This window comes from Erpetoichthys calabaricus, chromosome 7, assembly GCF_900747795.2.
Source record: "Erpetoichthys calabaricus chromosome 7, fErpCal1.3, whole genome shotgun sequence".
Lineage (NCBI taxonomy): Eukaryota > Metazoa > Chordata > Cladistia > Polypteriformes > Polypteridae > Erpetoichthys > Erpetoichthys calabaricus.
This window is the reverse complement of record NC_041400.2, coordinates 38,413,964-38,436,392: the sequence shown is the minus strand read 5'-3', so window position 1 is coordinate 38,436,392 and position 22,429 is coordinate 38,413,964. Positions and strand designations below refer to the sequence as shown.

At 39.7% G+C, this 22,429-nt stretch overlaps 1 protein-coding gene across 1 annotated transcript in view; it reads left to right on the top strand.

Moving 5' to 3' along the window:
* The window catches only part of man2a1 (mannosidase, alpha, class 2A, member 1), a 516,515-nt gene that overhangs the window by 239,802 nt on the left and 254,284 nt on the right, over positions 1 to 22,429 (top strand). The window contains exon 6 of the mRNA XM_028804824.2: positions 5,891 to 6,064. Coding sequence (XP_028660657.1) covers positions 5,891 to 6,064 — 174 coding nt within the window. The remainder of the gene's footprint in view (positions 1 to 5,890; positions 6,065 to 22,429) is intronic.

The window sequence follows — 22,429 nt, the reverse complement described above, 5'->3', positions numbered from 1 at the left end:
GTTGCGGTCAGCAAGTCGGCTAACATCCGCCATGTGCCGTCTTTCAGTTGCGAGAAGCAGATCATAGAATGGTTGAAACTGTTGCCCCTAACGTTGCGCCACGGCGTGTGGTTAGTTTATACCTCGTGTCTTCTCATTAAACTTTTATCTCGCGAATATGTTATTGCAATCCGCAGCGGGAGCGTTTCTATAAACTTAATTGAAACTTACGTTTTACACCGTGCTTTGTTTCCCTTATGAACATGCTTGTATGCTTAACTCGCTCCGTTCTCAATTGTTTAATTAATTTTTTGCTCTTCGCTGTTTGCGGCTGTTCCTCCATTTCCCCCTACTTCGTTCTTTTATCTCGCGAATATGTTATTGCAATCCTTAACAGGAGCGTTTCAATAAACTGATTGGTTGAAACTGTTGCCCCTAACGTTGCGCCACGGCGTGTGGTTAGTTTATACCTCGTGTCTTCTCATTAAACTTTTATCTCGCGAATATGTTATTGCAATCCGCAGCGGGAGCGTTTCTATAAACTTAATTGAAACTTACGTTTTACACCGTGCTTTGTTTCCCTTATGAACATGCTTGTATGCTTAACTCGCTCCGTTCTCAATTGTTTAATTAATTTTTTGCTCTTCGCTGTTTGCGGCTGTTCCTCCATTTCCCCCTACTTCGTTCTTTTATCTCGCGAATATGTTATTGCAATCCTTAACGGGAGCGTTTCAATAAACTGATTGAAAATAGTTTTGCATTTACCTTTTTAGTAAAAGGCGAGCTTTTAAGCCTGAGAAATCACCCCGTAAATGCACACGTTTAATTGGACATGTGTTAATATGTATGGTTACACAGTATTAAAAGACAGTGAACAACGTCAGTTACCTTTCTTCCCGCGTTTGATAAAAGGTGAGCTTTTAAGCCTGAGAAATCACCCCGTAAATGCACACGTTTCATTGCACATGTGTTAATATGTATGCTTACACAGTATTAAAAGACAGTGAAAAATTAACGTCATTTACCTTCGTTCCCGCGTGTGACTCGTGCTGTAAATGTCTTCCTTGTTTTTAGTTCACGTGATTACGTAGGAGGCGTGATGACGCGATACGTGACTCCGCCTCCTCCATTACAGTGTATGGACAAAAAATATGTTCCAGTTATGACCATTACGCTTTGAATTTCGAAATGAAACCTGCCTAACTTTTGTAAGTAAGCTGTAAGGAATGAGCCTGCCAAATTTCAGCCTTCCACCTACACGGGAAGTTGGAGAATTAGTGATGAGTGAGTCAGTGAGTGAGTGAGTCAGTCAGTGAGGGCTTTGCCTTTTATTATTATAGATCAAGTAATGCACCCTTCATTAAAAAATCTCTCACTTGTAATATGTGAGCATATTTACTGTACAAAACTTGTCAGTGAACTATGAGGGCAAAAAAAAAAATAAAAATAAAATAATCGTTCATTAATCGTAATCGAGTTAAAATGTTCAATTAATCGAGATTTTGATTTTAGGCCAAATCGCCCAGCCCTAGCCAGTATGCACCAGTACTCTTTGTTGGCATTTTCCTGTTCACCGTAGTTAATGGATGCATACTAGTGCATGCCATGATTTTGGACCGAATTAGCAACCCTCATTTGTAACAATAATATGGCCACTCACACCTTTCAATGAAGATACAATACTCCCCATTGTATATATCAGCATGCCTTCAGACCTGGACTCGGGTATCCCCCATCCACCATCCCCAAATATACTGTCATTAAGCACACACAAGAAAATGGGCACTGGAAGTACAATTTTTCCTACTTCTGCCACTGGGTAAAGTAATTATTACTCAAAAACCTCTATAATTTTATAATAATAATAGTAATAATTCTTAAAGTTTATGTACAGTAATCGCTCGCTATATCGCGCTTCGACTTTCGCGGTTTCACTCTATCTCGGATTTTATATGTAAGCATATTTAGATATACATTGCGGATTTTTTGCTGGTTCGCGGATTTCTGCGGACAATGGGTCTTTTAATTTCTGGTACATGCTTCCTCGGTTGGTTTGCCCAGTTGATTTCATACAAGGGACGCTATTGGCAGATGGCTGAGAAGCTACCCAACCAGAGCGCGTATTAAATAAAACTCCTCAAATATATTGTGAGCACGGGGGCTGTTCGCACCCCTAGAGGATACGGCCGCTCCTCAAAAAACACTGAAAGATTACCTTCACATTGCTCCCTTCCTTGCTGGGCTTACGTATGACTGCTTTGTCAAGCGATATGCTTCCCGCACATACTTAAAAGATCAAACAGCACGTATTGATTTTTGATTGTTTGCTTTTCTCTCTCTCTCGCTCTGACATTCTCTGCTCCTGACGGATGGGGTGTGAGCAGGGGGGCTGTTCGCTCCCCTAGACGATACGGACGCTCGTCTAAAAATGCCGAAAGATTACCTTCACGTTGCTCCCTTCTGTGCTGCTGCTTTGTCAAGCGACATGCTTCCCGCATGGTGCTTCGCATACTTAAAAGCTCGAAGGGCACGTATTGATTTTTGATTGTTTGTTTTTCTCTGTCTCTCTCTCTCTCTCTCTCTCTGACATTCTCTGCTCCTGACGGAGGGGGTGTGAGCAGAGGGGCTGTTCGCACACTGGCCTAGAGGATACGGACGCTCCTCTAAAAAATGCTGAAAGACTACCTTTACATTGTACATCCTTGCAGCTGCTTTGTCCGGCGGTGCTTCACATACTTAAAATCCAAACAGCCCTGTTGATTTTTGTTTGCTTTTTTCTCTCTCTCTCTCTCTCTCTCTGACATTCTCTGCTCCTGACGCGCACTCCTTTGAAGAGGAAGATATGTTTGCATTCTTTTAATTGTGAGACGGAACTGTTATCTCTGTCTTGTCATGGAGCACAGTTTAAACTTTTGAAAAAGAGACAAATGTTTGTTTGCAGTGTTTGAATAAAGTTCCTGTCTCTCTACAACTTCCTGTGTTTCTGTGCAAATCCGTGACCCAAGCATGACAATATAAAAATAACCATATAAACATATGGTTTCTACTTCGCGGATTTTCACCTTTCGCAGGGGGGTCTGGAACGCAACCCTCGCGATCGAGGAGGGATTACTGTAATGCTTTCCTCGCTACTCAAAGCACTTTAGTGAGTGGGGAACCGCTTCAGCCACCACCAATGTGTAACACCTCGATGTTGCAATGGCGGCCGTTATTGTGCCAGTACACTTACCACACATTAGGCCTTAGACGGTGAAGTGGTGAGAGATAGCCAATTAGAGACAGGGGATGATTCAGTGGCCAGAATGATTATGCCAGGTAGAGCAATTTAGCTAGTATAGCATGAGAAACACTTCTCTTTTTGAAAGATGCACAGGGATCTTTAATGACCACAGAGAGTCTGGACCTCAGTTTTACATCTCATCCGAACGACGCCACTGTATTTACAGCACAGTATCCATGTCACGGCATTGGGGCATTAGGATCCACATAGAAAGCACAGGGTAATTCCACCGTGCTGGTCTCACCAACATCTCTTCAGTCCTATCCTAATTGCTCAAATGATAGTATTTTAAAGACGTGTCAATTCGTACCGGACTAGGTTATCCTGTAAGAAAGGACAGAGCCGACTATACTTCCTAAGAAGGCTGGCGTCCTTCAACATCTGCAATAAGATGCTGCAGATGTTCTATCAGGCGGTTGTGGCGAGTGCCCTCTTCTACGTGGTGGTGTGCTGGGGAGGCAGCATTAAGAAGGATGCCTCACGCCTGGACAAACTGGTGAGGAAGGCAGGCTCTATTGTAGGCATGGAGCTGGACAGTTTGACATCTGTGGCGGAGCGACTGGCACTGAGCAGGCTCCTGTCAATCATGGAGAATCCACTGCATCCACTAAATAGTATCATCTCCAGACAGAGGAGCAGCTTCAGCGACAGACTGCTGTCAATGTCCTGCTCCACTGACAGACTGAGGAGATCGTTCCTCCCCCACACTATGCGACTCTTCAATTCCACCCGGGGGGGTAAACGTTAAAATTATACAAAGTTATTGTCTGTCTGTATACCTACATTGTTATCGGCATTGCTACCACTCTTTAATTTAATATTGTTCTTTATCAGTATGCTGCTGCTGGAGTATGTGAATTTCCCCTTGGGATTAATAAAGTATCTATCTATCTATCTATCTATCTATCTATCTATCTATCTATCTATCTATCTATCTATCTATCTATCTATCTATCTATCTATCTATCTATCTATCTATCTATCTATCTATCTATCTAGAAAGTAAAAAGCTGTTTAACTGTAATCTTTCTTGAGACATGCATACACAGTCTGCAAAAAGTGTTTCAGATGGGACTAAAATTTCAGAGGTCCTCTGGTAGTAATTGCTTTGTCACCTTTTTTTCCCTGTTAATATTCCTGCTTCACTGTTTTGTACAATTACTCAGTCTTTAAACCAACATTTAATACAAGAAACCACCAGCAAGTACAGTCAACCCACACCAGAAAGCACGAGTGGCATCAAGCCTCATAGAAATCTCAAGTGAGTCAGTGCAGTCTCTCTACCCCATTGTACTGGCAGAATGACAATGTGCAGCTGGTAGAGTGTTTGGAGATGGGTTGGACATTTCATACTGTACTTTACCAACAAAGCTCATTTCATAAATGAGAGCAGACCACTTAGTCCATGAAGCTTGTTTCACTGGTTAAATGTCTGTAGCTGTGTTGTCCCAAAGTTGTCTTTAAATAACCTTTATGAAGGTTTCTGCTTCAACTTCAACTTCACAACTCAGTAGTTTGTGTCGTACTCCTACAGCTCTGTATAAATAAGTGTTTTCTGTCTTCATCATAAGGGTACTTCTCCTTAAATTGTGAATGACATATTCAAGAACCAGGAAGAAATTAACTCAAATATTGAATACTAGGTATGAAGTGAATAACGTGATGAAGCTGTTGCATGAAGCTTAACGCGTCTCCTCATGCCTGTGTGTGCTTTTTCCATTTGTTCTCCTATATCCTGCTGAAGTACATATTATGTTAGCTGCATCTGGTTTGAGTGACTAATCAATTCCTGCAACAGCATGTCATCAAAGGGTCCCTGTAGTGGCAACTCTACTCAGACAAGGTGGGGCTGACAGAGTTCAGCAGACTAAAGAAGCTCTCTGTTTAGCTCACACTGCAAGGAGACAGCTTCTAAGCTAGACATTGTGGGTTTGTAACTGGCCATTGATAGTTTACTACAGCACACATCTTCAAACTGAGATTCTTCATTGTGCAAATTCATTGCAGTTAAACTTGTCTATGGATGGGATTTGCGCTGTAGACATGAGGAGTGTAGTGGCAATGTTGCACAGAAAAGGTAATGGCTGACGGAGGGAGTTCCACTGACATCATCAGGAAGCCTTCTGCTTGCAATGTTCAGAAATGGTCTCTGTGCAACTAATTAAAGGAGCTCATTATTTAGCTCATACTAAAAGGAGATCGCTTCTGAGTCAGATGTTGGGGGCTCAAGGCTGGCCACCAGCAGTTCACCACAATGTACAGTATATCTTTCCACCAAGATGCTTCGAGATGCAAGTCTATAGAAATTCAGTCCACTTCTTGTGAAACATCCAAAATAACAATTGTTTAAATGAAAATGTTACCCCGGTCCCTTTTCTAATTGGTTAAATTTATATTTAATATGTATGTGTAATATATATATATCCTTCAACAATCATTTAACATTTTTCAGAATGTTAATCTCTGTTTGTTGTTACAGAAATGCACACTATATTTCTGTTCGACTGACTTGACATCATACACCAAATCTTATATTAAAATAGTGATTTCTTGCAAATATGTTAAATATTGAAAGTAGCAAAATCATTTTAGAAATTTCTTACCTATTTTATTTATTTGTTTTGTTTGCAGGAGTGAAACCAGTAACTGGGTGGGCAGTTGACCCATTTGGACATTCTTCCACAATGGCCTATATTCTGAAGCGTTCAGGTTTCTCCAACATGCTTATTCAGAGGGTGCACTACTCTGTTAAGAAGCACTTTTCCATTCATAAGACACTTGAGTTCTTCTGGCGCCAAAACTGGGGTAAGGAAAAAGATTTGTATTGATTCACTGTATTCTTTCAACTAATTTTTTGCATAAACATTTTATGTGAAATACTGTATTGTGTTAGTATTGGGGGAGTCTGTTTCATGCGATTGAAAGGAATAAATTAAATAGAAAATAAATTGGAGGAAGTATAATATTTTGTCTGATTTTATGTGATAGTGTGGCTTGTTTCCAGTTTTAATAAATAATTTGCATTTATTGCTGCTTTGAATTTATGCACATTTTAATTACAGTTACTTATTAATGTTTTTGTTTGCTTTAAGTCTCTGTGCCTAATTTTCTTTTGTTTCTGAAAGCCTGAGTAGATTTTTGTTTCATTTCAATACATGTTTTCTTTCCTGTGGTACTCATTTATTTCGGGTCATGTCTTGTGTGTTATTTAGCAGCTTACTTCTGTTGGGGAAACTCCATTATAATCAATTGGTGTTATGTTTGCAAAAGATCTACAGCGTGCTAGAAGAACGCCACTCTTTTACATGTTTAGCATCTAATAACATCTCTATTGCTCATTTTCCAGTGATGTACACCCTTGTGTGGGTAGTATTGTTTACGGCCTAGAACTGTAGCATGTGGAAAATGAGATTCCTGTTGTTTTATTAGTCAGTCTGACTACTAAATGTGAATAAAGATGTTTCACTTGTGTGTTCTTGAACTCTTGGCCTTTCAATGTTACTCACATTGGGACCCTGAAGCTGCTTGCTGCTGTATGTGTGCAGATATATATCAAACCTGGTGTTATTATAAAAGGAGATTAAGAATAGTAAAAACACGTATTTCATAATATTTATTAACAAGTGTTAGATATTAGAATAAACATGACTTGTTTTAAATCGTAATTACTTTTCCATACTCTTTATAACCTGTATGTTATCTTGACACATCTTTGTTGTGTTTAAGTCATTTGTGATCTCAAAAGTAACTTTTAAAGCCATTTGACTACTTGTCCTGTTGTCACAAGTTTGTGGTTTTCAATTACTTTTATTAGAATATACTTCAAAGGTTCTAAGTGATGTTATGCTGCAGTAACAGAATAAATCATGTACCATTTGTACTTTTATGGTGCTGCCACTGGAGAATCTGAGCATTTTTTTTTTGTATTTCTCTAAAAAAATGAAGAGTCAACTCCACAAACTTAAGTGCATTCAAATATACAATATTATGTGGCACCAGATAACATACAAGCAGTGCATTTGCTTTCTCCTGTGGACACCATAAAATTAAATCATCTGATCCGCTGTAATGTGCGGATTTTCTAAGTCAGTTCAGTATACAGACTGCAAATACTTTTTGGTTCTAAAACAATATTTGCATTTTAGAAGGAACCCTGATTTTGTTATTAACATACCTTGTTGCAAACATTTATATTGGCCCTAGGTAACTGAAATTTGCCAACTGAAATGCTATTTATTTTAGGATTTCAGCTTTGCTGCTTTTCCCTTCTGAACAAGTACAGGCTTATTGCAAGTAGACTTGTCATTTTAAGCCATTTTCAATTAAGTAAAGCACACAATACAAGATTAACGACATGAATCACACTTTTAGATGACATTTAAGTTATAATCTAAAGGATATAAATATAAATGTTAATATTTTGTCTCATGTTTGTCTTTGAAATTCCTCCTTTTTTAAACATTGGCCACATTTTTCAGTCAATTTTTTGCATATTAGCAAGGTTTCTTACAACAGATTTGTAAAGCTGCATTTAAATTTTAAAAGCTTACTATATTTTAGAATTAAAATATATTGAATTATTCATGCAGATTTACATATCCAGAAAACCTCTGCCTGATCCCCCAGTATGGTTACTATCATATACTGTCATTCATATAAACTTTTATCTTGTAATTTTGTTTCCTCCCACATGCTGTATTGAAAACATACATGTTAGGCTGACTGGTGACTCTAAACTGGCGTTATATGTATGAGCCTGGATGAATGTGCCCAGTGATGGATAGGCATCCAATCCAGGCTTGAGCTCCAATCACACTAAAGCTAAAGTGACTCAGTTCTGGTTTTCCACTTATAACAGAATATTTCATATAAGATTTTGTTTGTTTTGTTTTGGTTTGACTGATTGCAGGCCTGAATGTGGCTCACCATTCACAAAATTAATAAAAGCAAATGTGCTAGACAAATGTGGCGTAATAGACCACCATGAATGCAGCCAACTTGTTTGTTTTGCAAATTAGTAAAACCATTTTCAGTGGAGACCATCTGTGAAATCATCAACTCATGATGTTAAGGCAAAGGAATTTAAAATAATAATGTCATAGTTGTCATTAGTGCTGGGAGGTAAACCGGTTCACACCGAAAACCGTTTTTTATTTTTGTTATGATATGGATTTCTCTTATACCGCAATACTGGTTTAAATAGCCTAAACAATGTTCGAAACGTGGCACAGCGGGAAAATGTTTAAGGGGGAACCTTTTTCACTACTACACCACTAAACACGCATGCAACGGAGTACATGTGTTAGTGGAGGTATTGAGCGGTGAAAATGGAGAACATTCCGAAACTGAAGCTGTAGCAGACGATAAGGTTGAACATGATGACACAGAATAACTTTTGCCAAAAAAAGGAGCCACGTCTGTTGTCTGGAGAATTTGGTTTTAAAAAGGTCGGATGTGGACCAAACAACTATTTACTGCAAATGCTGTGGAGCTAAAGTTGTCGCCGAAGGTGGCAACACGAGCAATTTGCTGCACCACCTCAGCTGCAAACATGCTTTGGAGTACCATGAATGTATGAAACTAAGATTGGCACCGTCCACGTCCTCAGGTAAAACTGAAAAGCTAGAGGACGCTCGAGTCAGATGTTATTTGTAGACGCATTTGCTAGAGGTACTGCCTACGACAAAAAAAGCAAGCGGTGGATTGAGATAACCAACGCCATTACAATGCATATAGCTAACGTGTCAGTGGACAGAGATTGATAACATTAACAGAAAGTGTAGTTGGTTTACAAAAAATATTTACTCTTTATTCATTTTCTAAGACATGCACCTCTGAATATTTTACTAAGTCTAAATGCCTCTTTGGATGGTTAAAAATATGTTGTCAAAATTATAATTAAAGTTGTTTGCAAAATTTGTTCAATAAAAGGGTTCTATATTTTCACTGCAACTGTCATGCAATGTGATTCCTTCTCTTCATTAGTGCCACCACCTTGAAAACTATTACATTATGGGGCCATGCAAACCTGGATTAATACCTGTGTGCACATTCAATTTTTTTTTGTACAATGTACAGTTCTCATGACACTGGAATAGGTTATTCTTAGCCAGTCAACTGCAGTAATTGCAGTGGAAAATGTGGTTAACATCCACTCATGCATGTGGAAAAAAATACAGTTGAATATCGTGGAACTGGTATAATTTTGAAAAATACCGTGAGAAAGAATTTTGGTCATACCGCCCAACCCTAGTTGTCGTCTAGAGCAAAATTATCACTGCCATATTTGTTAGTAGAAACTTATGGGCATGAAAGTGGAGCTAGGATTGGGTGGAGCAAAATGGAAGATGGGTTTTGATAAAAATACAGTGCAATTTCTGTCTTGGTGAACATTTGAGTACTTATGTTAATTTCTTTTGTAAAGACTTTATCCTAAAAATAATAATCACTGACACATGCCATATCCTGACTCAGCCGCCGCAGTGAATGGCAGCCTTTCCAGCAGCTCCGCGTATAACTTTCTTTCTACCTTTTTCTCTATTTCTGTGATCACTCCTACCACTGGACTCGTTCTCTGGACACTTTATACTACTTTTTACTACTTGGACATGGATTTTTACACGCCGAGACTCGTCTATTCAGGTAGTCAACTTCAAGTGCTGAGAAAAAAGGCCCGTGCCGGTGTGGTTCCCTATTTACCCGATGAGGTAAGAAGGTCGTATCGTGGCAGCAGAGCCAGCACTAAGCTAAAAGCCAAGCGGCTAGCGAGAAAGTGGCGATACAAGCCTTCGGTGCCTTCTGTGATCCTGGGAAATGTGAACTCACTACCAAATAAGATCGACGAACTGGCTGTGCTTGTGAAAAATGTCAGGACCTACAGAGAATGCAGTTTGTTGTGTTTTTGTGAAACGTGGCTAACAACTAACAACCCAGATGCTAACGTGGAGCTACCCGGGTTTAGCACAGTTAGAGCGGACAGAGATGCAAATACCTGCAGGAAGTGGAAAGGAGGAGGACTCGCTGTTTATGTGAATACAAGGTGGTGCAACTCTGGACATGTAAACGTCCAAATCTCCACTTGCTGCAGGGACATCGAACTGTTGGCCGTAAGTTTGTGTCCCTATTACTTGCCCAGAGAATTTGGACACGTCATTGTTGTTATTGTTTACATCCCTCCTTGGGGGGATGTGGAGATAGCAGGTGACATCATCCATTCCGCTGTAGCTAAACTACAAACACAACACCCCGAGGCGCTTGTGCTAATCGCTGGAGATTTTAACCATGTGACGCTGGACAAAACATTACCTGCCTTCTTCCAGTATGTGGATTATAACACCCGGAGAAATAGGACTATTGACCTACTGTATGCAAACGTTAAAGACGAATACAGCGCCACCCCGCTGCCTGCGCTTGGGAACGCAGATCATAACCTGATTCTGCTTCAGCCTCAGTGCAAACCAAGAGTTAGGGAGCTACCTGCAATCACACGCTCATTCAGGAAGTGGTCCCCTGAGGCAGAGCAGAGAGACTACTTTGGAACTACGGACTGGGATGTCCTGCAGGGATATATAGTGAGAACATTGAGGAGGTTGTTAACTGCACTACTGACTACATCAACTTCTGTATGGACATTGTACTTCCAGTAAAAACAGTATGCTGCTATGCTAACAATAAGCCATGGATTACAAGTGACATCAAGGGCCTTTTGAACCAGAAGTAAAGGGCTTTTAAAGGCGGTGATCAGCATGAGCTTAAGCGCGTGCAGAAGGAACTCCGAGTCCAGCTCAGGGCGGCGAAAGAGCAGTACAGGAGAAAGCTGGAGCAGAAGTTGCAGACTAAAAGCATGAAGGAAGTATGGGATAGGATGAAGATCATCACTGGCTGTAGCTTGAAACGGGGTGCTACCATCGAGAGAGATGTGGAAAGAGCAAACCAGACGAACAACTTCTTTAACAGGTTTGACCACCCTAACCCACTTTCACCTCGGAGTACTGAACCCTCCACCCATCCTTCTGCTCATACCAGCATAGGAGAGAGTTTCCCCCCACCCACAATTACAGCAGCCCTGGTAAGCAGAAAGCTGAGGAGACTTCGTGCCAGCAAAGCAGTGGGTCCAGATGGAGTATCGCCACGACTGCTGAAGGCCTGTGCGTTGCAGCTGGGCAGTCCTCCACAGTGCATCTTTAACCTGAGCCTAGAACAGGGGAGAGTCCTGAGGCTTTGGAAAATTTCATCTTGCATCACCCCAGTCCCAAAGGTATCACGTCCTAGTGAGCTGAATGACTTCCGGCCTGTCGCTGTGACGTCACATGTGATGAAGACCATGGAGTGGCTGCTGCTTCACCACCTGAGGCCACAGGTCTGCCACGCCCTCGACCCTCTGCAGTTTGCATACCAGGAGAAGGTGGGAGTGGAGAATGCCATCATCTGTATGCTACACCGATCCATCTTCCACTTGGACAGAGGCAGTGGTGCTGTAAGAATTATGTTTCTGGACTTCTTTAGAGCCTTCAACACCATCCAACCTCTGCTCCTTAGGGACAAGCTGACAGAGATGGGAGTAGATTCATACCTGGTGGCATGGATTGTGGACTATCTTACAGACAGACCTCAGTATGTGCATCTCGGGAACTGCACGTCTGACATTGTGGTCAGCAACACAAGAGCGCCGCAGGGGACTTTACCGTCTCCGGTCCTGTTCAGCCTATATACATTGGACTTCCAATACAACTCGGAGTCCTGCCACGTGCAAAAGTTTGCTGACGACACTGCTATCGTGGGCTGCATCAGGAATGGGCAGGAGGAGGAGTATAGGAACCTACTAAAGGACTTTGTTAAATGGTGCGACTCAAACTACTTACACCTGAATACCAGCAAAACCAAGGATCTGGTGGTGGATTTTAGGAGGACCATGCCCCTCCTGGACCCTGTGGTCATCAGAGGTGACTGTGTGCAGAGGGTACAGACCTATAAATACCTTGGAGTGCAGCTGGCTGATAAATTGAACTGGACTGCCAATACTGATGCTCTGTGCAAGAGAGGACAGAGCTGACTATACTTCCTTAGAAGGCTGTCATCTTTCAACATCTGCAATAAGATGCTGCAGATGTTCTATCAGATGGTTGTGGTGAGCGGTCTCTTCTACGCGGTGGTGTGCTGGGGAGGCAGCATAAAGAAGAGTGACGCCTCACGCCTGGACAAACTGGTGAGGAAGGCAGGCTCTATTGTAGGCACGGAGCTGGACAGTTTGACATCCGTGGCGGAGCGACGGGCGCTGAGCAGGCTCCTTTCAATCATGGAAAATCCACTGCATCCACTAAACAGTATCATCTCCAGACAGAGGAGCAGCTTCAGCGACAGACTGCTGTCACTGTCCTGCTCCACTGACTGACTGAGGAGATCAATCCTCCCCCACACTATGCAACTCTTCAATTTCACCCGTGGGGGGAAAACGTTAACATTATACAAAGTTATTGTCTGTTATACCTGAATTTTTATCACTCTTTATGTAATATTGTTTTTTATCAATATGCTGCTGCTGGAGTATGTGAATTTCCCCTTGGGATTAATAAAGTATCCATCTCTCCATCCATCCATCCATCAATCCATCAGCGTGTTGCAATTGGGCTGTACCATTTGGTATCGGGAACAGCATACAGCACACTCTCCAGCATCGTCATCATCAACGGTGTGTTTATTCATCCAGATGCTATCCAGGCCTTTAATGACCTCTTAGGCACAGCCATCAGCAGTTTGTCTGTCAATGTTAGTTAATTAGTGTTCCCTAATTTTAATTATTTATTTTGTCTTTTTTCTCTTTCTTCATCATGTAAAGCACTTTGAGCTACATTGTTTGTATGAAAATGTGCTATATAAATAAATAAATAAATGTTGTTGTTGCTGCAGAGAGAGTGTCGACCTTATCAAGAGGTTTACTTACCTTGGAAGTGACACTCATGTCTCTGGTGACTCTTCATATGAAGTCAGTAGTCGGATTTGGAGAAATTGGGGGCTCACTGGAAAAGGGTGGGTGGCGCTGCCGATATCTTTGCAAAAGGGCAAATGTCCAAGTCTTTAGAGTCCTGGTGCTTCCTGTCTTGCTATATGGTTGTGAGACATGGATGCTATGCAGTGACCTGAGACGAAGGCTGGACTACTTTGGTACTGTGTGTTTTCTGAGAATCCTTGGGTACTGCTGGTATGACTGTGTTGAATGAGCGGTTGCTCGCAGAGTCCCAAATGAGGCACATTACCTGCATTGTGAAGGAGCGTCTGTTATGACACTACTGCCATATGGCGCAATTCCCAGAGGGTGATTTGGCTTGCAGGATCCTCATTGTCGAGGACCCGAGTGGCTGGACCAGGCCAAGGGGACGCCCACATAACACCTGGCTGCAGCAGATTGAGGGTCATTTCTGTAGGGTGGGACTGGACCGTGTGTCTACCTGGGGGGTTGCCAACCAAGATCTTGACCTGTTTCATTGTGTGCTGGGTGAGGCAACACACTGTACCAGTGCATGCTTCCCAACCTGACCTGACTGCTATGCAAGGCTGTACAATATTTTAATGCTGGAGTGAAGCGGGTGACATAAAATCAGTTGGGAGAAGTAAATTGGCTGAAATGGGTTATTCTTCACTAATCCTACGCTAAAGATGGCAGGGGTGCAGGTTCTGTGGGTCCAGACAAATGAATGAATGTATTAATTTAAGTGTTCTGAGTAGTTGATGGTGCATCAGGCACAGAGAGGGAATTAATATTGGAATGGACACTGCAAAAATAAACTGGAAAACTGCATACTATGCATGCTTTCTTTATGAAACAACAGTTTGGCATCAAGGAGTAAAAATGTATACCTGTAAATCATTTCTAGCAATAACTTCACAGTAGTCTTCAAATGGGGCTTTATGTACTGTACTATTGCATGTAACATTGAAAAAACGATCTTAACGTGAGTTTTGTTTTTAATCAAAAAATTTAAAATTTAAACAGTACCACTAGAAATCTTCTCTAGCTGAAGTTTCCAGAATGCTGGATGTTTATTAAAGAAATAATTCACCAAAAAAATGTTACTCACCCCATATACTTTGTAGTGGTGGCTGAGAAAAAAGTTTAATCTCTTATTTTCTTGGAGAAGTTACATATTAAGGCTTCAAACTCAACAAATCCCTGCAGTGACTAGTTCTGGACAGTGGAAAACAATGTGAAACATGTCGGTGGAAAAAAGAAAAAAATTCTTGCTTTGCCTCATAATCAACCAGTCTGATACCATTTGTATGGTCAAAATGTTTGCATTTTTATCTAATTACTCCAGAAAACTATAACATTTTAACAAATTGGTTTTCTTGACCACTGTCATGCCCAATCATCTTCCTCTAGTTGTAAATCCTTCACTTCCTCCATTTTTTTCAAGCCCACCTTACTCTCTTAATCCAATATAATCAACTGAAAGATAGGGTTGGGAGTCCATGAGCGATGAGGGCTTTATGTGCAATACCGATCTGAGTGTGTGACAGCCTGACATAAACTAAATTTTTGGTTTGCATGGATGATGGCTGTGTATTACTTCACAGAGCAAACCTCCATGAGAAGATGAATGATTATCTTTGTCATGCAGAAATACCCAATAGCTGCTTATGAAGGCAGATGAAGTCTGATCAAATGAAGAAAGGCAGTGACAGATTACTGATGCTGCCTTCTATGACATTGTTTTGCACCATTTCATCTTTACCACCACACCCATCAGAACCCATCACTTATCAAATATGGTGCCATATTTGCCTGCTGGTTTCTGTCTAACCTGCACTGCTTTACTTTATTTTATTCTCACCATGTTTGAATTTTATTCCATTTTCATAATAGAACACTATAATAGTAATGAGATTTTATTTTTCATTTTCTATTAGAATACAAAAAAGAAATAAAATACATAAGGAATATCAGACTCCATAAAGTACAGAAATTTTTATTATAATTCGCAATACAAAATAAAGTGGAAAACCTGATGAAGTGAGTGCATAGTGCATGTAAAGAGGAAAAATGAGGCATTTAATTACTCAGAAAAAAATATTAATGAAAGCCTGAATTGCTAATAATATTTAGTAATACAATTTTACAATTGTGATGGTAAGAAATTTTATTGGTGACTGTACTTCATAAGCAGTAAATTGTTAAGCCAGGAAATGTGATTAAAAAATAAATGCAAGAGAGCAAAATTCATCAGTTTGATTGTGTTGCTTGAACATCAGTTTAAGCCTTTATAATATTACTGAAAGTGGAGCAGTGTGTAGTGCAGCTGGCAAATTAGTAAGTTAGTAAAGATGTTTTGTGTGTTGGGCAGCTAAGCCAGCTAGAATATGAGCTGAGCACAATCATTGTATGGCTTCTTTATTGTTTATACTCTCTTTATTTTCCTGTTTTGTTTTTATTATTTTCTGTATAATCTTTTTATGAGCGCTTTCTCTCTCTGTCTCCCACTCTCATCCAAGTGCCCACTTCCTTCGCCTCCTCAGTATTATGGGCTCTTACATACTGTTCCTCCAGTTAGATATTTAATAATTTTACAATCAGATTCCTTTGCTAATCTCTGCACCACAAGGTGGAAGCATTTATTTTCTTGTTTTGCCTTGTTAGAATCTACAAGTTTCTCAGTCAGAAAGTCAGTGTCTGTAACTCGGGTGAACACACTATAGTTTAAACCTTGGGAACTACAGCCCTCATGGAAAATTGGGATGATTCCGAGCTATCATGCTGTACAATGATTTTCCATGATCTGTTCCTTCAATACACATCTGTCTAAAAATAAGTAAATAAATAAATAAAAAAATGAAAAAGTTAGGGAAAAAAAAAAGTAATGAGCAACAATTATACATTTTCTAAAAATCTTAAAATGGGCAAACAAGTCCTGCATTGGCAGTTGCAAATTCTTTCCTTTATACCGTGTTCTTGAATTTTGTCAGGGTTTTCGAAAGGCTAGACATGTGTCTGGGTGTGATAGTCCGGGTTAACTCCACGTCCTTTGGCAGTGAAAACCTAAAACCACTGATAGTCATAGCCAGGGGTGAGCTTGGCAAATGAGGAAACAAACAAGCAAGAGTGAGGTGCAAAGTGCATTTGTGGTTTTATGTTTAAACAAAAGTCCAAAAAGTGTAGTGCAGTAAATAAATAATATCAATAAATAATTCACAGAAACAAGTGCTGTACCATGCAAGTGTAAAGTCAATCAATAAATAAATCCATGAATAAAAAACAGAATAAAACCATGCTGTCATTGGGCTCTCTTTCTTTTTCTTCTTCTTCCCAAGTCCAGCACAATTCCCCACCTTAGCCTGCTCAGGTCTTGTAGTCAGCGGAGACACCAGCAGTCGCAGTCACCTCCTTTGGCTACTGCTACAACTGTCTCTGTCGGCGTCTGCCATGACTCTCCATGCTAGACCCTATGTCTTCCTCACAACTTGCTGGCGCCTACTGGATTACTTTGAAGGCCCCTCTCCCATCCCCACTCCTTTTAGTGCTCAGTGTAGGACAATCCGCCCCTGGAGCGTCGACCACTCTCTCCTCTATAGTGCCTCCAACTGCCTGTTTCCCATTAGGGTGCTGGTTTGAATTCTCTGATTATGCCTCCTTTCTCTTCTCCTTTCCTTTTGAGGTTTTTTTTTCTCCTCTCTGCACACCTTATTCTGATCAGGCTACTCTTTTATCCTGCCAGGTTTGCTGTATTTCAGTTACAACCCACAGAAAGTAAATGAGGTAACTATACACAATCACATACTCTCGTGCTAGTGCAATCAGTCCCAGTTAGCCCATTAAACATGCTGGGGCTGCCTGAGTACAAACCCGTGGAGCCTGAGCTGCACCAATTTTATTCATTTATCTCAAAATGCAAATCGCCACAAACCTCTCTCACCTCACTGAGCATATCAGTTATTACTAATTTTTTTTTCATAATTCCAAATTAAGCATCTTTTTATTCCTACACAAAGTGTTTGATGGGATGACTGTCTGAAATACCGAAACATTTACCAGTATCTTTTGATTATGTTATGGATTAGAGCAGCATGCTTCATCATTATGAGCATCTAACCCCACATTTTATTTCGTAACCAACTTTCTGCATCACAGAGTCGCATGTAACCGGAAGCCCATCCCCAACAGCACTGGGTGTAAAGCAACATACATAGCTCAGTAATACTGTTAATTTTATCATAGTGCACACTACCACATTACTCCTTGTCGCATATCCCAAGAGTATACTGGGATTTTTCTGTTAACACGTTCCAAGGTAACCTCACAGCTTGCTGATGCTGCGCACACTTGAAATTTCATCCCGGGAAAGGAGACGCAGCTCTTCCATGATTTCCCTCATTCTGAAGAAAATACTTTGGTGAGCAAAAATATAACTCCGGTATTCCTATTAATCCTGTTTATTTTGCATAATTTTCTCAAATAACAAAAACACCTTTGAGAAATACTGTATGTTCCATGAATCAAAAGTTGAAAATCAATAACGATGAGTTGCACTGTGTTTAAATTGTTCTGGAGAACTGCCTTGGGCTCAGTTTCCATGTGTTTCCCATTGTATCTCTGTATTTTTCCCAGCCACTGGAGTGCATTATTGTTTTTGAGGCAGAGGTACAAAGGTGAAAGAGGTGGGGCAACTACATCTGAAGAAGTTTTGCTTCCTGAAAACCTTTCAATGATTATGATGGTAAAACTGTGAAATTCACGTGTCCTGAATTTAGCATGTTAAATTGCTAACACATAACATTCACTTGATTGATTTCAAACATATTGTTGATGGTTTTCATCTGCACTCTCCATTTGATGCTTTTCGTTAGAGTGATCATCAATAGTCCACCAGGATTGATAGATTTAACTTGCCCTTTCCATCATTGCCACTCCTCCATCATTGCAAAGCCCTAGTGAAACTTTTCGCTATGTTCTTCACTGACTGCAATAAAATTAGCAAAGAGGAAGTTCAGGTGTGAATGCAAAAAATGGATCATTAGTAACATGTTGCAGTTCATAGTTTATAAGCTTGAAGGATTTTGTCAACCAGTTGGTGCTCTGTAGTGGTCAAGAAAATTGTCAATAACATCCTTGATTTGCTTCCATGCAATTTTGTCTGGCCCCACTAGCAGATCTTTGAACCACTGGTCAATGGTGTAGTGTCTGATTATTTTGACCAATCAAAATGCCTTCCTTAATCATGGCATTAGCTATTCATGAAAATGTTCGAAATCTTTCGGCTTGCTTGTTCATTGCTTTCAGAAAATCTTTCATTAGTCCATGTTGTATATGAAGTGGAGCCAAAGATATCTTTGTTGGGTTGAGAAGTGGGTTATGCGTGCCACACTTTTATGCCCTGGGTGGGCAGTTCTTTGTAAAGTAGTGGGACTCTTTAACATGGCTGCCCCATTTGCAAATGAAGCAACAGCACTGTGTTCCTAGTAGCATTGCCACTATTTTTAGATAACCACAGATGTTCCAGTTGTAGTTGTTATACTGTATATGTACACTTATCATTTAAGAGGAAACCACAAAAATTGGCAATGGCAATAAAATGATACATTATAGGGACATTTAAAGGTGATTTTTGTATTCAGTAGGCCAAAATCCATAAGAACCACTGAAAAGTGTTCAGGAAGGAAAATATTCCTTGTCTTGTGTTAAAAATTACTTTTTCAGAAAATTCACCAAAGAAAATATTCTGAAAAGATCAAAAAAGACTAAAGATTTTTTTGTATCCCCCACTGAAATCAACTTATATACACACATTCATTCCAACATCTTGTATGCTTTTACCCAGCAATTTTCTGACTTCACAGATGTGGAAGACATTAAATTGAAAATATAATTAATAAAAGAAATCTTGTCCTCAATTTTGACATCTTTAAGTCAGGAACCAGGCAGGAGCAAATTTGTTCCATGCATCTTACTCTGCAAATGATGAAGAGGGAGCATTCATCACAGAAGTCTGTTACAGAATGGACAAAGAATATAAGAGATGAGGTCTATTTTATAACAACTCAATTTACATAACAGTGCTAATAAATGTACACATTTACTCTGATTGGTACATTGGCTTGCACCCAAATAACTTATCCAAGAATAAGTCTATTCTGCTGCACTCTTGTTATTCTCAGATCTCTTAGGTTCAGCTATTACCCTTGAAATCTCCATGTATGTGACAACCATCCAGTCTTGCTGTTCATAGGATGTCTGCTGATCTCTTAATCATCTCTTAGTACATTTCATATATTAAATCAACCTTTCTCCTAGTACATTCTTGTCTTTTATCTACTTAAATATTTCAGTAGTTCTCTTCATGACATTTCTAAAACAGATACTTATTCTCTTACACCGGACATCTCAGGGAATTGTTCTAGGTCTCGTGCTGCTACACTGTTGAGTTTGAATTTACTGAGATTTTTGACCTGGTTTTGTTGACAAATGCAGCTGATGTAATCATTTTTCATTAAATTCTGGGAGTTACTTGCAGGTGCGCACAGGAATGTGAGTCCCCATTTTCAGTCATTGTAATGGACATCTCACGAAGAATACCTGCATAGACAAAATGTGTGAACAATATGCAGGCAGTAATCTGGTCTGCAGTATAGCCTAGGCCACTCGATCAGTGTGGCAGCTGCACTATCATACTATCCCTGTTAGAACTTATGCAAAGCTATTATAAATTCAGCAGTGTGTAAGATATCAGGTGCAAAACTACACGTTAAGGCATTTCATATTGGTTCATAGATGTTCCAAACAATTTCCTTCAGTTGTCCACAGTGCATTTGATCACAGTGCGTGTCTGTTGCACTAGGATTTGGTCAGTGAAACTTTCTGAAACTGCCATTTCCTCTAGGACACCACCCATGTTTGTCCTATCCTTTTCTGAGCTCTTTTATCATCATGTTACCTTTGTTCACATGAATGGTCATCTTATTTATAAGAAGATGGAAAGAGCTGGAGTGGTCCTGAAGTCATGTTTCCTATATTGATGATTTATCCACACACATGCTGCTTGTTCATGTCAAGTGTACATTAAATAACCAGGGTTTCATAGTCTTACGTTTGCATTGAAATGAATTTCACACTGAAGTACTGTATATTTAGTCAGTAAACACTTAATTTGTGATATGTGAAGTAAGTAGTGGTAATTACTAAGTGGCAACTAGACACCATACAAGACTAGGGAATAATTAAAATCACTCTTCACGCTACCTCATATTTTCACATCAAAATATATATGTTTCATGTATAATAACACTGTTTCATTAAGTAGCAATGTCCTGCTCATAAATTGAACTAATCCAGAATTAAATTACACCTTGATCTTTTTAGTTATGCTGTGTTATGTTGTCATCTGGCAATCATGTGGAATTCATTTTTCTAAAAGGCTCAAAAAGAGGCTTTGTTGGCCTTTTTTTTTAATTTTTGTATCTGCTTCTAATTTTCAGTTTCACCTGCCAAGCGATCTGGCATCACTAACTCTTCTGTGATTAATATACTTAGAAAAGATTGGCATCCTACTCACTGCCTGGCACTTTGCACATTTAGGAAAAGATTCATTCTGATAACTTTGCACACTGTACATAGTCTGCAGTATCCATAAATGTCCATGTATTTTTCAGTAGCTTTGATCTAGCTTTTACAGTTTGGCAGAAGTGAAAAAACGGAGCTTCTAGCATTTCATTTTGATTGCCTGTCTCAAACCATTTTGTTTTCAAAACTCTCAAAAACTGTTTGGACAGATTTGGAATCAAGAATTGTGCCCTAGTACTGTGATCATTTGGCTGCAAGTCAGAATCCTGTTTTGCCTCGACTCAAGCATGAAAATTAGCATCTGCTAAGTCAAACTGCTGTCAGATGGTATTGTTAGCAGACAACATTACATTAGGTTTGAAGTACATGTCCCAAGTTGGGGGAAAATACGTAAAGGTAATTTCCACACTGAAAAAAAGAAAAAAAAATACAATATTGAGATATTGCTTTGGCTTTGCGGACTCCGTAATTTGTATATATGATAAAATGGGCTGGAGGTGTTGGTGAACAGGGAGCAAATGTCACTGACAACAAAAGGGTAAAAGAGAAGGCTGGGTGTGTAAGGCAGCCATTAACGTGAAAGAATTAAAAGGTTAGAGAGTCTTTCAGAGCTGTGAGGGAAATGTGTAATCAAAATTTGAGAATAAGTTTGGCCAAACTTATTAAAAAGGTGTCTGAAATATTTTTTGAACGATGAAAATGGAAACATCAATGATTGTATATGCATATGCATATGCACATAACCAGTACAAGGTGAGTAACCTGATTATGGCAGAAAACTGAATTCTTAATTACCTCTGTTTTCATGGGCAAGTCTACTTATAGATTCTCCTTTGGCAAAAACACCCTGACATCATTAAACTGCGCAACGAAAGAGTTGATCGTCATCATTGGCCACTTTGAATCCAAAAACAAGCATGGAGCCTGTGATAATTTTTCTTTGTTTTATAAATACAGTTAGGTCCATAAATATTTGGACAGAGACAACTTTTTTCTAATTTTGGTTCTGTACATTACCACAATGAATTTTAAATGAAACAACTCAGATGCAGTTGAAGTGCAGACTTTCAGCTTTAATTCAGTGGGGCGAACAAAACGATTGCATAAAAATGTGAGGCAACTAAAGCATTTTTTAACACAATCCATTGGATATTTGGAATAACTCATTTTATGATCTGTATAGTACATTTCGGAAAACATTGTGGCACTGACGCAACATTATTCATATTCATTCTCATGAATAATGTAATCAGTTTTAATCAGTGACCGCGTTTTTTTTATGTTTTTTTTTTCCCTATCTTGCCCAGTCTCCACATTTTGGTGCATGGTGGCATTTTCTTTTGTACTCCAGGACATGCAAAGGAAAGAATAGTACAGAGAGATCAGTTCCGAGCTATATACAATCATCAAATTCAAATGTTAACAGTTCCCACACACCCAAGGACTGTCTTTCCTACATTTACGACATGTGTACCTGTTGTAATGTACACACTTCTCTCTATACTGTGGATCCTATTAGGTAAGCAAAGTACAGTGGACCCTTGACTTACAAACTTAATTCGTTCGCGAGGGCTGGTTGTAACTCAAGTTGGTTGTAAGTCAAGACTATTTTTCCCATAAGAAAT